At 45.6% G+C, this 16637-nt stretch overlaps 2 protein-coding genes across 2 annotated transcripts in view; both read left to right on the forward strand.

Annotated features, from left to right (window-relative positions):
- Agrp (agouti related neuropeptide) overlaps window positions 1-4371 on the forward strand; it is a 12094-nt gene extending 7723 nt beyond the window's left edge. Inside the window, exons 2-5 of the mRNA XM_028768695.1 lie at window positions 3341-3461; window positions 3576-3708; window positions 3867-3949; window positions 4132-4371. Of these exons, the coding sequence (XP_028624528.1) occupies window positions 3579-3708; window positions 3867-3949; window positions 4132-4314 (396 nt within the window). The 5' untranslated portion in view covers window positions 3341-3461; window positions 3576-3578 and the 3' untranslated portion in view covers window positions 4315-4371. The remainder of the gene's footprint in view (window positions 1-3340; window positions 3462-3575; window positions 3709-3866; window positions 3950-4131) is intronic.
- A 636-nt stretch (window positions 4372-5007) lies between these two features.
- Atp6v0d1 (ATPase H+ transporting V0 subunit d1) overlaps window positions 5008-16637 on the forward strand; it is a 39657-nt gene continuing 28027 nt past the window's right edge. The window contains exon 1 of the mRNA XM_028768673.1: window positions 5008-5280. Coding sequence (XP_028624506.1) covers window positions 5151-5280 — 130 coding nt within the window. The 5' untranslated portion in view covers window positions 5008-5150. The remainder of the gene's footprint in view (window positions 5281-16637) is intronic.

The following is a 16637-nucleotide window of genomic DNA, read 5'->3' on the forward strand; positions in this document are numbered from 1 at the left end:
TTATGTGAGGGTGTCAGATTCCCCTGGAACTGGAGTTATAGACAGTTGTGATCTGCCATGTGGGTGCTGGGAATTGAACCCAGATCCTCTGGAAGAGCAACCGGTGCTCTTACCTGCTGAGTCATCTCTCTAGTCCCAATTATATATATATATTTTTAATGTGAGACTGGTTCTCAACAAGGCAAAGCATTCAGATACACAAAATAATAATCTTTAGCCAGGTGTTGGTGGTACATGCCTTTAATTCCAGCACTAGGGAGGCAGAGGCAGGCAGATCTTTGAGTTTGAGGCCAGCCTGGTCTACAGAATGAGTTCCAGGACAGCCAGGGCTACACAGAGAAACTCTGTCCTGAAGAACAATAAATAAATAAATAAATAAAGTAGAAAGTGCATAAACAATTAGGTAAGTTTATGGAGAAGATGACCAAGCCACATTAATTAGGAGATACAAGTATCTATCTAAATCTTCTATATTTCAATTTTCAAATTACTTATTTATAGTAGTATACAGTTTTCTCTTGTCATTTGGAAGTCCTTTATTGAAAAGAAAATTCTTTTGTCTGATGACAAACAACAGCCATGATGATTATTCTGGATCTCCCCATTATATAAATTTTATTTCTTGAGACAATTCCTTCTGTATTCTGCGATGTCTGTTGGACAGTGATGCATCAGCAGACTTGTCACTGACTTCCTTTAGAATGCTGTGAACTCAGAGAAGAGTGAGATGGTAGTCCTGCTGAGGCTTTGAGGATAGGATTGTCTCTTCTGCCAGAGGACCATATAAAATGTAGCATGTGGCTTTGTTACTTGAATGTCTCTGCTGGACACCCTCTTGGTGCCTATCTCACTGTATTTTGGGTTGGGTTTCTTGACTATCTCTCCCACTGGACTTGTCCAGGATTGTGGATTGCTTCTGTAAGCACCGTGGCCCTTGTTTACCATTGCCCAATGCATATTGTGCACATACAGCCAGATGAAGACAGCTGACCTTCAGGGTAGGAGGAGGCACCACTGGAGACAGGAAGACCTGTCCTGAGGATAGATGGTAAATAGGTATGGCCAAGTGTCCAGAGCTCGTCTCAGCAATCCTCCTGCCTCAGCCTCCTAAGGGTTGGGATTACAGTGTCCATCAGCTTGCTGTGGCACCTTTCCAGTTCACAAGCTGTCCCTGCTTACCTTTTCAGTCAGAATCTCCCGTAATGGAGGCTTAAAAAATGATCTTGGCAAAGTACCTCCTGTACACTTCATGGATTGCTGTTCCTGAGCTCCGAGTGATGCAGCTAGGTTACAGCCCAGTTTCTTTTCCCTGTTACTCCAGAGAAGACAAAGTCCTGAAATGGGGCATCAGACTTCCAGATCAGCTTCCAAATAGGTCACAATGACAGGTCTGCTCAGTGACAGCCTCATCCAACTGCCTATACCGTTCTCAGGAGAGAAAAAAAGGACTGAGCCATGTTCCTTTGCTGTCCTAAAGGAGAGTTTGGGGACTACTCCCCTATAGGGGCTTTCCCTAGCTCTTCAATCTGGGAAGTAGAAAGTAGACTCTGAGCTCTAAGGACTGTATCCTGAGTCACCTGCAGGAGAATAAAATGCCAGCCTGACTCCACAAACAAGTGTTTGACTGAGCCTGACTCTAGATACCAGTACTTTAGGCCCATCCTCTGCAGAGTACCTTCTTCCCATGAAGCTTGAACCCAAACATTGATGTGGACTCTAGAGAAGGCTGTCGGAGGGCAATCTGCTTTTTCATTCTTAGGGGTGGGATTTCCTCGGGCAACTACCTCATCAGAAGAGTCAGTATGGACTGGGCTGTGTATCTGACAGTTCTTCCATCTCTTCTTATTGTCTTGTGCACTGGGGTGTATTCCTTCTCCAAATGAGCATGTGTATGATTTGTTTAGAAAGCCCACCAAAGAGGGGCTGGAGAGTTGTCTCAGAGGTTAAGAACACTTGTTACTTTTTGCAGAGGACCCAGATTCAGTTCCTAGCATGTATGTGGTGGTTCACAACCATCTGTAACTCTAGTTCCAGAGGATCCAAAAGCTCTTTTCTGACCTTACCTTCTTGGGTACTGGACATGCACTTGGTACATATACACACATGCAGGCAACAACAACAAAACCCGCCGGGCGGTGGTGGTGCACACCTTTAATCCCAGCATTTGGGAGGCAGAGGCAGGTGGATTTCTGAGTTTGAGAGTTCGAGGCTAGCCTGGTCTACAGAGTGAGTTCCAGGACAACCAGTCCTACACAGAGAAACCCTGTCTCGAAAAAACCAAAACAAACAAACAAACAAACAAACACCCCACCATGTGTTATGGAGAATGCCTTTAATCCCAGCACTTAGGAAGTAGAGACGGGGCTGGAGAGATGGCTCAGCAGTTAAGAGCACTGATTATTTTTCCAGAGGTCCTGAGTTCAATTCCCAGTGACCACATGGTGGCTCACAACCATCTATAATAGAATCATAGGCCCTCTTATGGTGTGTCTGAAGGCAGCTACAATGTGCTCATATACATAAACAAATCTTTTTTTAAAAAAAAGGAAATAGAGACAAGTGGATTTCTGTACATTGGAGGCCAGCCTCATCTTACATAGTAAGACCCTATTTAAAAAAAAAGTCTCATGGGTCCTGCTCCAGCCACAAATGGGCAGTCCTCACTACGTCCTCAAGCTGATGAGGCCAGGAGTAGGCAGAGACCTGACAACACAGGGCGGAAGGAAGCAGCCATTAACACTAATGAAGCAGACGGCCTGAAAGCTTTTTACTCTGAAGCTGTATGCCCACCCTGAGAACAGTGTGTTCTGCTCCCTTGGTTTCCAGGAACCCTAGGTAGAAAGGGGGCTTGGGGATGGGAATAGGAGTAAGGTCTTAAAGAAGGGGAAGAGGAGGGAGAGCCAGGAGGGCTTGGTTTCCGCTGGAAGGGCTTTTTTCATTTAAAAAAAAATTTTTTTTAAATCTCTTTTCCAAAGAAACCTTGGGTCTAGTTTTTTACTTCACCGCTGCCTGGTGACACTCACTGACCCTCTTTGGTGCCCTTGACCAAAGTTCCTGGAAGCAAAGGAAACAACATGTCCTAGGGAGACTAAGTGAACATCTGTGGGGGCAGAAATTAAATTATGATCAGAGGCCCGCCTGCCTTATTATTGCTAATGGCTCTAGCCTGACCCATCCCTAAGTTCTGCTCTTATGGAAATTTGGGGGTTTGGACACCCTATCTTGTTCCCAAAGTTTAATTGGTTCCTGGCTGTCTCATGCCAAATTGGAGATGTTCTAATAGAACACCCAAAGGTTCAGGTTCTAGGGAGAAAACCTGAATTGTACCCCCATTTTCCAGAGAGGCACCACATGCCCTGGCTACAGGAAGCAGTCACGTGTGCACCCTTTATCAGACCCTGCCATATAAGCTCAGGGCACAAGTGGCCAGGATCAGCCTAGGCAAGGACCAGCAAGCAAAGGTAAGCCCAAAGACTGTACAGGAGCTCGGACTTTTTGGGAACATCGCTCTCAGCATTGGTAGGGTACTCTAAGGATGAGGAGAGACTAAATGGGGGCTTTTTCTGATGAGCCAGGCCATGCTGACTGCAATGTTGCTGAGTTGTGTCCTGCTGCTGGCACTGCCTCCCACATTGGGGGTCCAGATGGGCGTGGCACCACTGAAGGGCATCAGAAGGCCTGACCAGGCTCTGTTCTCAGAGTTCCCAGGTGAGTACGGGTCAGGTTGGGGATGTGTGGAGCAACGACAATTGCTGGGCACAGATCTGCCTGCCCAGGCTAAGCCCTCCTTCCCCAATCTCAATCCCAACCTTGGGAGGTGGGTACTTGCTGCATGGTGGGTGTGGCCCTCACATCTTCTGCCCCAGGTTTAAGTCTGAATGGCCTGAAGAAGACTACTGCAGACCAAGCGGAAGAAGTTCTGCTGCAGAAGGCGGAAGCTTTGGCGGAGGTAACTCCTTAGAGAAAGGGATAAAGTAGAAGGTAGGGAGCATCAGATACTATCATCTCTCCCCACTTCCGGACTACCCAACCTGAGCAGAACTGCAGATCATCCCTGACCCACAATCCGCTGTCACTCTACTGGGATCGGGGTTCGAGAGTTTCCTGAACCTTACTCCCCTACGAATGCAGGTGCTAGATCCACAGAACCGCGAGTCTCGTTCTCCTCGTCGCTGTGTAAGGCTGCACGAGTCCTGCTTGGGACAGCAGGTACCTTGCTGCGACCCGTGTGCCACCTGCTACTGCCGCTTCTTCAATGCCTTTTGCTACTGCCGCAAGCTGGGTACGGCCACGAACCTCTGCAGCCGCACCTAGCCAACGGATGTTGGGCAAAGGCAGGGGACGCGAATAAAGGATGGGACTAACCCTAAAGCTGTGGTTATTTCAAACGTGGCTGTCAAAGGGTTGTTGGTTCACTGATGGGTAGGGTGCGTCGTCATGCTGGAACTACACACACCATAACCTGAGGGTCTAGGCTACCCCAACATCTTTGCCAGATACATGGGCGATTTTAAGACACCAGGCCCCTTTGGGGAAAGCAGGAGGCCACACGCCGGTCCTAGAGAACTAGTGCAACAAATGTAGGGAAAGCGGGCGCAGTGCGGCTTACCGGGTGTAAAGTTTAGCTAGAGGAAAAACAGCTGGCTCCAAAACCCTCCCCTTCTCTCACTGGACCTCGGTTTCCGTCTGGTGGGAGACAGTCTCGACAGCGTAAGAAACAGCACACACGCTCAGCTTAAGCCGGTTGGCTCTAACAGAGCCAGACAGAAGCGCCTAATCCGGGAAAACTAAACTGAGGGTCACCCTCGAATCCTGCGGGTATTAGCACCACCAAGCGGTCGATTTCCAACATCGACATCGCTTTGCCCTCCCCTAGGCGCTGGAGGCCCGCCTTTCCTTAGTGCGCAGGCGCCCGGAGGGCGGTTAGCCGCTCACTCCGGAGGAACGCGTGCGCGCTGGGGTGCCCGGAAGCTGGAGACATTTAAGAGCCCGCCCTACTGTGGTCACGTGAGATGCTGTGCGTCACCTGACGCACTTGACAGCCCGCTGCGGGCGCAGCGTCAGCTGATCCGGGAGCCGAGTTGCGTGCGGGCTGACCGGGACTCTCTGGTCCCGCTGCCCCAGCCTCCCTCACCGTCCCCGCCGCAGCCATGTCGTTCTTCCCGGAGCTTTATTTCAACGTGGACAATGGCTACTTGGAGGGATTAGTGCGCGGTCTGAAGGCCGGGGTGCTCAGCCAGGCCGACTACCTCAACCTGGTGCAGTGCGAGACGCTAGAGGGTGAGCCGCGGGTCCGGGCTGTCTGAGGGGGCCTTGAAAGGCCCGAATGGAGGCCGCCCTGAGCCGGGAAGCCGGAAACAGAGGGTCTTGAAGGGTCTGCGAAGCCTCTGGGAATCCGCGAGCGGATGGTGGGCATGTCAGAAAGGAGTCTATCTATAGCTGCGGCTCTGCGCGGGGCCCAGACGTAAACAGGACTTTAAGAACCGCGGTGGTTTGCCTCTGCTTGGGTTGCCTCTAACCTCGTTGAGCTAGTCCTGTAATTTAGAAGGTCCCTGAGGTCCCTGAGGATTGGTTAGCCGGCGTGACGTGTGCGCCTACAAGCTTCTTCACCCTGGCCCAACCCTAGGCCTGTTGGGTGGCAGTGCATAGGGAAGTTAAGTGGAAAAGCTTCTCTCCTCCCCCGAGATCTTTAGAATCATTGTGTCTTGGTGTTGGTCTGAGGGTTGAGTCTTTCTGGGCAATTGCTAAGCCAGTTTAGGAAGAGGTTCCTCCCAGCTCTGAATCGCTGGCTGTGCAGTGTCTTCAAGACGGGCTATTTGAGAAAGCAAGAGGTGGCCCTGTAAATCTGAAGTTCACGCACAAGTATTTGGCCCCAACTCGCATTCACCACCACCACCCGCCCCCAGCACTGTTGGGGCACCAGTTTCTTACAGAAGAGCGACAGCAGCTGAGTTCCCTTTTCTCCTTTCTTCCTTTCTTCCTTTTTTCCTTCCTTCCTTCCTTCCTTCCTTCCTTCCTTTCTTTCTTTCTTTCTTTTTTTTTCGGTTTTTCGAGACAGGGTTTCTCTTATAGCCCGGGCTGTCCTGGAACTCACTCTGTAGACAAGGCTGGCCTCGAACTCAGAAATCCGCCTGCCTCTTGAGTTCCCTTTTATTATTATTATTATTATTGAGACAGGGTTTCTCTGTGTAACCCTGGCTGTCCTGGAACTCACTCTCTAGACCAGGCTAGCCTCGAACTCAGAAATCCGCCTGCCTCTGCCTCCCAAGTGCTGGGATTAAAGGCATGTGCCACCACCGCCCGGCGAGTTGAGTTCCCTTTTCTTAACACACAAATGTAAAGCAGCAGTTTCTAACTTGTGGGTCGGGATACCTTTTAGGGTCATAGAGGTCGCCAAAGATCATTGAAAAAAAAACCACAGATATATATGGTTAATAACAGTAACAAAATTAGAGTTATCAAGCAGCAATGAAAACAGTTTTACAGTTGGGGGTCACCACAGCATGAGATGTTTTTAAAGGGTTGCAGCTTTAGGAAGGACCACTAATCTAAAGTGAGATGGTTCAACTGTAGCAGATTACTAAGCTAGAGATGTTCTTGATTCCAGACCCTCCAACCAGATGGTAGTGAAGGACAGGGACATGAGTTCCCATCTCTGAGTCCTAAAGGATTCCTTTGAAGAAAGGTACTTGTAGCTGGAAGAGGCTGGATGATTCACCCAATGTAGAAACTTATCATCAAATACTTCTGAGGTTAAATTGAGCTCATATAGTTATTGTTTACTTTGAAAACTAGGCCTGCCAAGTGAAAAATAATGTTAAAATAGGAAACTTATTAAAGTTGAAGAGTAGTAGTAGATTTTTATGATTTTAATGTTAACCTGTAAGAAAAATTGTTCACCTCTATTAAATGAGTGGAAGCGAGGAAGGAGAGGTTCAAGATACTGGGTTGTGGGAGCCACCCCGAAATGTTAGACTTCACTGTGAAGAGAAGTAGGCTGCCTGGGACAGGGCTGAACACATGGTTGGCACTTAATGTATTGAGTTCTGTGGATTGACTGGAACTTGAGGAAGATTTTTTTTTTCCTGTTACAAGGATGTTTAGTGTTTAGTTTTTTCCTTTGAGGAAGATCCTTATTTGGATAAATCTAAAGGTGAACACTGTTACCTTTTCTGGCTTCTGGCTTTTCTTACTCCAGCTGATGCCTGCTCCACTGTAGAATTTCTGGGAGCCTGTGTTTCTGTCTTTCCAGCAGACACCCCATCATCGACAGTAATCATACTACGGTATTCTTCCTGATGGACTGTTTAGCAGTGGGCCTCCTGTGGAACACCATCCAGATCTTTCCAGTATCATTTAGGGACTCTTTGCTCTTTTACACATGCTCCTTTCCTTTAAACACAGTATATGTCAGCACTTGATGCTCAGAGGACTTCAGAGTCAAGCAAACATGGGTTTGACTCTCACCCCCTCAGTTACTGGATTATTGTAGGCAAACTATTTAATGTCTCTGGATATAGACTTCTTCATCAGCCATTTGCATCTGTCTCATGAAGACTGTGAGATGGCCACAATGCTACTTTGTGTAAAACACTTAGCCCAGTACCAAGAACCTAGTAAGCACTAAAGACAAAATCAGCATCTAGTAAATGTTAGTTTATGTTGTCTGCTTCCTTCTTCACCCAGTAAGTACTGCCCCACTACCACCCTTTTCCTCACACCACTTTATGCCTTATAGCTATGTGGCAAGTGGTCTAACCTCTGAGCTGTAGCCACAGCCTTCTTTTTGTTTTGAGACAGGATCTTTTTCATTTACACTGGCTGGCCTGTACTCTGTAGCTTAGGCTGGCTTTGATACTGTGATCCTCCTTTTAGCCTCCTAAATAGCTGAAATTGTTTTTGTATTTTTGTATTTATTTTAAAAGATGTTGTGTATATGTATGTGTAGACATGTGCATATGAGTTGGGGTGCCCTTGGAGGCCAGAGAAGGAGTTGTGTTCCCTGGAGCTGGAGTTACAGATAACTGTGAACTATGTGGGTCTGGGAATTGAACCTAGGTCCTTTGGAAGTGCAGCCAGTGCTCTTAACTGCTACACTATCTCTAGCCTCCATTCATTCATTCATTCATTCATTATCTTCCCTTCTTCCTTCCCTCCTCCCTCCCCCCTCCTCTCTATCTGTTTGATGGGGCAAGATCTCACTTTGTAGCCCAGGTTGGCTTAGAATTTACTGTATATCCCTAGCTTGTTAGGAATTAGCAAAGTCCTCCTAAATGCTGGATTACAGATGTGAGTTGCACACCTGGCAGCAAACCTCATCTTTGAAAAAATGGCCATAGTTGACTAGAATGTTGTCTGCTCCATTCAATCATAATTCCTATGGTATTTGTCAGTGATATTTTTCTAGAAACTTCTTGACATATGTTTGGGATACCAAGAACTTTGTATGCTGGGGATATTCAGGACGTTTAAGGACAGAATATAGTCAGAAGCAGGAAAAAAGGCCATCAAGATAGCTCAGCAGGTAAAGGCACTTGCTGCCAAACCAGATGACCTGAGTTCAGTCCTTAAGACTTACATAATAGAAGTAGAAAATCCAACTCCCGCCGGTTGTCTTCTGACCTCCAGAGAGTGGTGTTTTTTATTTGTTTGTTTTATTTTGAGACAGGGTTTCTGTGTGTATCCCTGGTTGTTCTGGAACTCCCTCCGTAGACCAGGCTGGCCTTGAACTGAGAGATCTGCCTGCCTCTGCCTCTCAAGTGCTGGGATTAAAGACCTGGCCACCACTGCCAGGCTCAGAGTGGTACTTTTAAAAACCAGGAGGGGCTATCAAGATGGCTCAGCAGTTAAGAGCATTGGCTGTTCTTCCAGAGGACCTATGTTCAATTTATAGCACCCTCATGGCTCACTGGAGTTTGTAACTCCAGTTTCCACTGGATCCGACACCCTCTTCTGGCCTCCATGGGCATTGTATCTACATGGTACACAAACATACATGCAAACAAACACACATACGCATAAAATGACATGAAAAAATTGAAAGAAGGAAATAGTTACCGGAACGTTTTGCACAAAGACTTTTTTCCCCCTCTGTGCTTTTGAAGGTGTTACTAAAAGCCTGGGCTTCAGTCTGATACTGCTAGATTTTTTTTTTCCTCCCCCATCTTTAAGGGGAAAATATGAAAAGTGAGAAAACTGAAGAAACTTGTGGGTCCCAGTAAGATGTGTGTTTGTGTGTATGTGTTTGAGGAGGTCTTATCTAGCTCTGGCTGTCTTGAAACTCACTATATACCAGGCTAGCCTAGAACTCATAGAGATCCTCTTGCCTCTGCCTCCCAGGTGCTGGGATGAAAGGCATGCACCAGTACAGACAGCTCTACAATAAGATCTTTAGGTATGCTCTGTGGTGATACAGATTCTAAAGAGAATGTTTCAGGTGTTGGACAGTTGGCAGAAGGAAGAGAGGGTAGGACTAAGGATCTTTTTTTGCTTTGCAAGACAGGGTAAGTAAAAGACAGGTACAATGGTGTGGTTCTATAATTCTAGCACTCAAGTTTGGAGAATCATGGCTTCAAGACAGACTTGAGATCCTAACTGAAAAAATCAAAACAAAACAGAAAATACATAGCAAGTTTCCTGGATCCACTCAATTAGGGTGTCTACCTCACTACACACACTCTCTGGGAGAACTGTCTCTTAAAGATATCCAGTATTGGCCGGCCGGTGGTGGCGCACGCCTTTAATCTCAGCACTTGGGAGGCAGAGGCAGGTGGATTTCTGAGTTCGAGGCCAGCCTGGTCTACAGAGAGAGTTCCAGGACAGCCAGGGCTATACAGGGAAACCCTGTCTCGAAAAACCAAAAAAAAAAAAAAAAGATATCCAGTATTGTCCATGAAATATGCCTTTGATCAGCTGAGGGAACAGAGACAGTGGTTGTAAGAGCTCTTCACAGTTCTGAGCTTTTTATGTGGGGAGATATAGTGAGTTCTTTCTTAGGTTGAATCTTGTGCTAGGAACTTGATGGTGCAGGGAGTGGAATAGAGATGTACACACATGAATTATACAGAATTACTCTGAATATATTAGTCTACTGGGCTTTTGGTTTGTTTGTATTGGGCAGTGTTTCATGTAGCTGAGGTTGGCCTTGAGTTTCTGATCCCCCTGCCTCCATTCTTCAATCCTGAAATTACAACATGCTCAGCTTTACTCATTCTTCTTTTGTCAGACACTGTGTAGGGACTGAGATATCTTACTGAATGGTGATTTCTTGAGATTCATATTCTGGAGATGGCTATCAGCAGGTAAGAAAAGATGTTAAGAGGTCAGTATAGTATAATATAGTATAGTGGTTGCAGATGAGGGCTTGCTATCTTATGCCTATGGCCATGAGCAAGGTATGTAATCTCTTGGTTTTTACTTCATTTATTTACTTTTTTCATGCGTATGAATGTTGTCCATATACATACACACACACACATACACATGCTATGTGCATGCCTGTTTCCACAGAAGCCAGAAAAGGTCATGCATCTCCTGGAAATAGAGTTACAGATGGTTGTAAGCTGCCTTGTAGGTGCTGGGAATCAAATCTAGATTCTCTGCAAGAGCAGTAAGTGCTCTAAACCACTAAGCCATCTTTCCAGCCATCTGTCCAGGAAGGAAAGTCAGAAGTTCTAAATCACCCTTGGTTATGTAGTGAGTTCAAGTCCAGCTTAGGATCTATGAGACTCTCAATAGTGAATGAATGAATGAATGAATGAGTGAGTTATTGAGCTTGCTCCAAGATGACTAATGAGGCTTGTTTGTCATAACACTAATGAGGGGGTTAGAAGACTGCAAGAAGTTGGCAAAAGTGCTTGCTACATGTGCTGGCTAGTTACGTCAACTTGACATAAGCTAGGGTTACCAGAGAGGAGGGAACCTCAATTAAGAAGATGCCTCCATACGATCAGGCTGCAGGCAACAAGCTTGTAGGACATTTTCTTTGATGGATGTTGCAGAGCCCAGTCCATTGTGGATGGAGCTGCCTCTGGGCTGGTGATCCTAAATTTTTTAAGAAAGCAGGCTGAGTAAGCCAGGGAGAGCAAGCTTGTAAACAGCACTCCTTCATGGCTTCCGCCTTAGCTCCTGCCTCCAGGGAACTAGTGGTGTTAGACACATTACAACAAAACTACAGGATATCAATCTTGCAACCAGGAGTAGAAAACATGAAGTATATTTGGGGATAGTGTGTCTGAATAGATAGATGTCCTGCTGGTGTGTAGAAGTCCATGGGGACCTCAGAAATACTACTGCTCAAAGGGGACAAGAGTTAAGACTTACATTTTAAAAAAATTGATTGACTGATTGATTGATATTTTTTTTCCAGACAGGGTTTTTTTGTGTACCCCTGGCTGTTCTGCCTGAAACTGGCTCTGTAGACCAGACTGACCTCAAACTCAGAAGTCCATCTGCTTCTGCCTCTAAGTGCTGGGATTTAAGGCATGCACCACTATCACCTGACCTGAGAGTTAAGATTTTTAAAAAGAGAAAGATAATTATATTTGGTTAAAGTCAATGTGTAGGAAATATCTTGTTTTAAGAGTTGAGTTGTGCCGGGCAGTGTTGGCGCACGCCTTTAGTCCCAGCACTCGGGAGGCAGAGGCAGGCGGATTTCTGAGTTCGAGAGTTCGAGGCTAGCCTGGTCTATAGAGTGAGTTCCAGGACAGCCAGGGATACACAGAGAAACCCTGTCTCAAAAAAACAAAACAAAGCAAAAAAAAAAAAAAAGAGTTGAGTTGCTAGCTGGGAGCTGGAGAGATGGCTCAGCAGTTAGGAACATTTGCTCTTCTGGAGGATCAGGGTTCAGTCCCCAGCACCCACACGGTGGCTTACAACTATCAGTAACTACAGATCCAAGTAATCTGGTGCCTTCTTCTGGCTTCTAAAGGCACCATGCATGTACCTGGTGCAGACACGTACATGCAGACAAAACACTCATACACATAAAAATAAGACATATCTAAAAACAAATTTTGTAATGCTGGCCTATTTGTTGGCTCTAACTCTGACTTCCTCTGTTCAAAGCCCGGGACTTCTGTGGTGAAAGGAAAGAACTGAGTCCTACTAGTTTCTTCTGATCTCTACACATGTGTGTCATTTGTGCAGACACAGTAAATAAATAAATGTGTGTAGAAGGATTCTGAGGTCAGGCATGGCATCACATGCCTTTTATTTCACCCTAGCAATTTCCATACTGAGGCAGGAAGATGAGTTCAAGGACAGCTTTGGGTCCTAAGCAGACCTTGTCTTGAACAAAACCACAAAAACAAAATAACTTCTTTTTGTTTGTTTGGTTTTGGTAGTTTTCAGGACAATATTTGGCCCTGGCTGTCCTGGAACTCTCTGTAGACCAGACTGGTCTTTTTTGTTTTTTGATTTTTGTTTTTTGGTTTGGTTTGGTTTTTTCGAGACAGGGTTTCTCTGTGTATCCCTGGCTGTCCTGGAACTCACTCTATAGACCAGGCTAGCCTCGAACTCTCGAACTCAGAAATCCGCCTGCCTCTGCCTCCCAAGTGCTGGGATTAAAGGCGTGTGCCACCACCGCCCAGCAACCAGACTGGTCTTGAACTCAGATTCACCTGCCTCTGTCTCCCAGGTGCTGGAATTAAAGGTGTACACCACCATGCTCAGCAATTTCTTTATATAATTTTGTGTGAAAATATTTATATGTTTCATTTTGTTTTGCCAAAGGAGACTGAACAGGATTTAGAAATGAAATAAGCACAGCATAGAGAGCAAGATAGACTAGCTCAGCTCTAAATCCGTCAGTGTGAGATGTGATCCAAGGAAGAGACGGCGCAGCTCTGACAATCCAGAGAGCACAAGGGAGGGGGGCATTGGAGAGTATCTGCAGAAGGTAGTAACTGACAGACAGTCTGCACTATGGAGGGAAAGGAATAAACACGCGTCAGGGAGAGAGCGAGCCTCACACATGCCTGAAGTTTTTCCTTCCTTTATTTGAGGATCTGTATTGTCCCGATTGCCTTGGCCAGTGACCTCACTAATGAAGAGACCCCAGTGGCCAAGGATCAAGGAGCTGGTACGGATCATTGATGGCTGTGCCTGCTGCCCGTGATTACTTACTTAAAGCTTGTTGCTGCCTCTGCTCGAGAGAATGAGACCTCCACATTGGAGATAGAGGTTACAGGGAGGCAGAAAGCTGTCGGGAGCCATGAGGAACGTGATCCTTTTCTGAATGAAGCAGAGGGGAGTTGTAGAGGAGGTTGGGATTGGCTGCATGATATAAACAGAAACCTGCTCTGGAGCTCTGGATTCTTGGGAGTCAGACTAGGGGCTGGCGATTTGAGGTGATATGACACGAGCTAAAGGGATAAAGGACTAGATCAGAGATCTGAAAAGGGGATAAAATCTACTTTTTATAAGATGTTGGGGGAAAGGTGCTGGAAGTTGGGTTTCTGACTTCAAGAAAGACTTGGATGAGCCCTGGAGCTGTTTCTAAGGTGAGGGAACCCTGAGGAGAAGACAGGCTTAAGCGTGGATAGAATGATAGAAGAGGAGGTGTTGTCTCTTAGATGTGTGAGGGAGGAGTCCAGTAGGCATGTAGGGAAGTAGCACTAAATTACCAATCTGGAAATCATCAGAACACTGGCTGAAAGGAGATAGCCGTGCTCAGCCATCTCTAGGCTTGCAGCCAGGGCACCCTGCCTTAGAAGCCCAGGCCTCCCCATGAGTTTGCTAGATGACTAAAGAATCATGACTATGGGCTCAATGTGTACAGTGTGGCCTAACAAGGATGTCTGGCACAGACCCTAGTTTAGCAAGTGAGGCAGAGAGAGAAATGTGCTGGAATTTCCCTTTTCCTCTAGATTGCTGACATCTCTCTGTGATTATGGGGTGTGGTTGGTTTTACTTTTTGTTCACTAATACATATGAACGTACATCTATATCTACAAACACACAGTTTGTGTGTTTGCTTTTTTTTTTTTCTAGAAAAGATTTCTCTGTGTAGCCCAGGCTATCTGAAACTCACTCTTTAGACCAGGCTGGCCTTGAACTCAGAGATCCACCTGCTTCTGTCTCTGAGTGCTGGGATTAAAGGCATGTATCACTACTGCCTGGTCACACACAGTTTTTGTTGTTGGTTTGGTTTGGATTTTGAGATGGTCTGGTCTCTCTATGTAGCTGAGGCTGGCCTTGAATTTGCTATATAGACTAGGATGACATTGAACTCCTGATCCTCCTGCCTCTACCAGGTGTTTAGATTACAGAAATTTATCACCATGTCTGCTAGGCAGAATTGTCACTTTTTTGTCAAAACACTGCCTGTATATGCACTGTAAGACCTTGTTACCCCATTTATAGGATTATATCTTATAGCTGAGCGTAGGGTAGCAGGCACAAAACAACCTTGTTATTAAGAGAGGCTACTAGAACCAGTGACATATTGTTAGTGTGGTTGTAGTGTTTAGCTGTCCCATCCAGTGCCCTTACAGTAGAACACTGGAGAAAGTTTTCTAAGTGCTGATTTAGAAATATATTATTAGGGGCAGAGTTGTAAGCCATTGAGCATAACATAATCCCACTGTAGGCAAACACTGGAAGGCATGCACATGAACAAGCATTTGGAGCAAAGGCCCTACACTGTCTAGAGTTAGAACCTCTGGGAGAGAGATTAGAGAGGCTAGGAAGGAGGAAAGTTTTCAATGCCTAATTTGTGTTTTCTTTCACTGTTTGAACTTAAGAATGAAGAATGTGAGGCAGGGATAGAAAGATGGATCAGTGGTTAAGAACACTAGCTTTTCTAGAGGACCCAGGTTCAATTCCCAGTACCCACATGACAACTCACAATTGTTTTGTAATTCCAGTCTCAGGGGTGCACGATACATAGACATGCAGATAAAACACCCATATATGTAAAATAAATAAATAAATATTGAAAAAAACTTAGAATATCTGGTAAAGATACTTGAGAAAATTAGAGCATATAGGTAGTAACATTCAGTAGTCATCCAAACTTCAACTTGTGCTGGTGAGCTTGGGGCATATGTCTTTTCGACTTTGGTTCACAGCATTATAGAGCTAGTATGAGGCCGAGAGAGGTCCTGTCAAGCCCTTTTTCTTTACACCTGAAATATTAGAACCTAGAAAATATTTGAGGGCCCAGGTCAGGCCTAGACTTCATGTGTCCCAGGTCTAGGCCCTAGGGTCCCTGCCCAGATATAGCTGCCCTGGGCAAGTTCCCTCTTGTCTGCCCATTTTCTCTTTGCCTCTCCCTCTCCATCCCTATTCCTGATTTCCCTTCAGATTACATTTTGATAGTATATACTTTCATTTGATTTTATCTGGAAGCTATTAATGGTCAAGCCAGTATGTGTCTGGCATGAAATACAGGCTGTATTCCAGAAAGGCACATCAGGACTGGCTCTGCTGAGTGATAATACACTTTTTCTGGTATTTACTCAGCAACTTTTGGGACCTGGTTTGTGACGTGGAACTACTACCTAAACTCTTGTCTGGGATTTTTTTTTGTTTTTGTTTTTGTTTTTTGAGACAGAGTTTCTCTGTGTAGCACTGCCTGTCCTGGAACTCACTCTGTAGACCAGGTTGGCCTCAAACTGGTCGTCTGCCTCTGCCTCCCAAGTGCTGGGATTAAAGGCGTGTGCCATCACTGCCCGGCTGGGATTTTTAAGGTAGCCACCTAAAATAGGCAAATGCTAGTTATTGAGGACCTCTGTAGACTAGGGCTTTCTGGACTAAGGCAGAGAGGGAAATGCCTCAGCAGTTTATTTACTTGTCTTTCCATTTTGTTTGTTTTTTGAAGCAAGGTCTTATTTTGTAAGACAGGACTAGACTCAGAGTGGTAGTGATCCTCCTGACTCACTCTCCTAAGTACTGGGTTTTCAGGCATACTCCACTGTGAACTGTTGTTAATACCTTATTTTAAATGTTTTTGCATAAAATGTATCTAATAACAATAGTCTGCCTTTCCTGGTTTTCTTGTTTTGTTTTTATTTTTAGACAAGGTCTCACTAAGTAACTCCAACTAGCCTTGAGTGCATCATCTTGCTGTTCTACCCTTCCAGTTCCTGGGACTGTAGGCATTTGCTATGGAACCTTGTCTCTGCTTTCTTAGGTGGTCATATCAAACAGCAATGTGTCTCCTGCATAAGAGCAAGTAGACTTGAGATGAAGAACAGAAAGAACCATTATACCTGAGAACCAAGAGCTGTCTCTAATGGTTTTGTCTCTAGTCCCATGTCCTCTTCTGTGGATGCAGGGTGCCTGCTGCAGGATCCTGGTTCAGCTTTCAGCTCAAACAACCAACTATATTCTAGCTCATATAAGGGCCTACGTGAAGGACGAACAGGTACAAAGAAATGCTGTAATAGACCCTCTGGTAAGTCATCTGTGCCTGTTTAGGTTCAGGGCTATAAGACTTCTCTGATTACTAGAATTTCTCCAGTTCTTTGTCAGGCTAGGCTGTGTAATGCTGAGCCTATGTAAAGTGAAACAGGAATCAGTCACTTGCAGATTGTTGCTTGTTAAAGATTCAACTATGCATCTCTAACCAGAATGGATGCTCAATAGACATTTTTTTTTGTGACTGGATTGAGTTATAATAAGCCCATAATGGT

This window comes from Grammomys surdaster, unplaced genomic scaffold (assembly GCF_004785775.1).
Source record: "Grammomys surdaster isolate TR1022 unplaced genomic scaffold, NIH_TR_1.0 187, whole genome shotgun sequence".
Classification (NCBI taxonomy): domain Eukaryota; kingdom Metazoa; phylum Chordata; class Mammalia; order Rodentia; family Muridae; genus Grammomys; species Grammomys surdaster.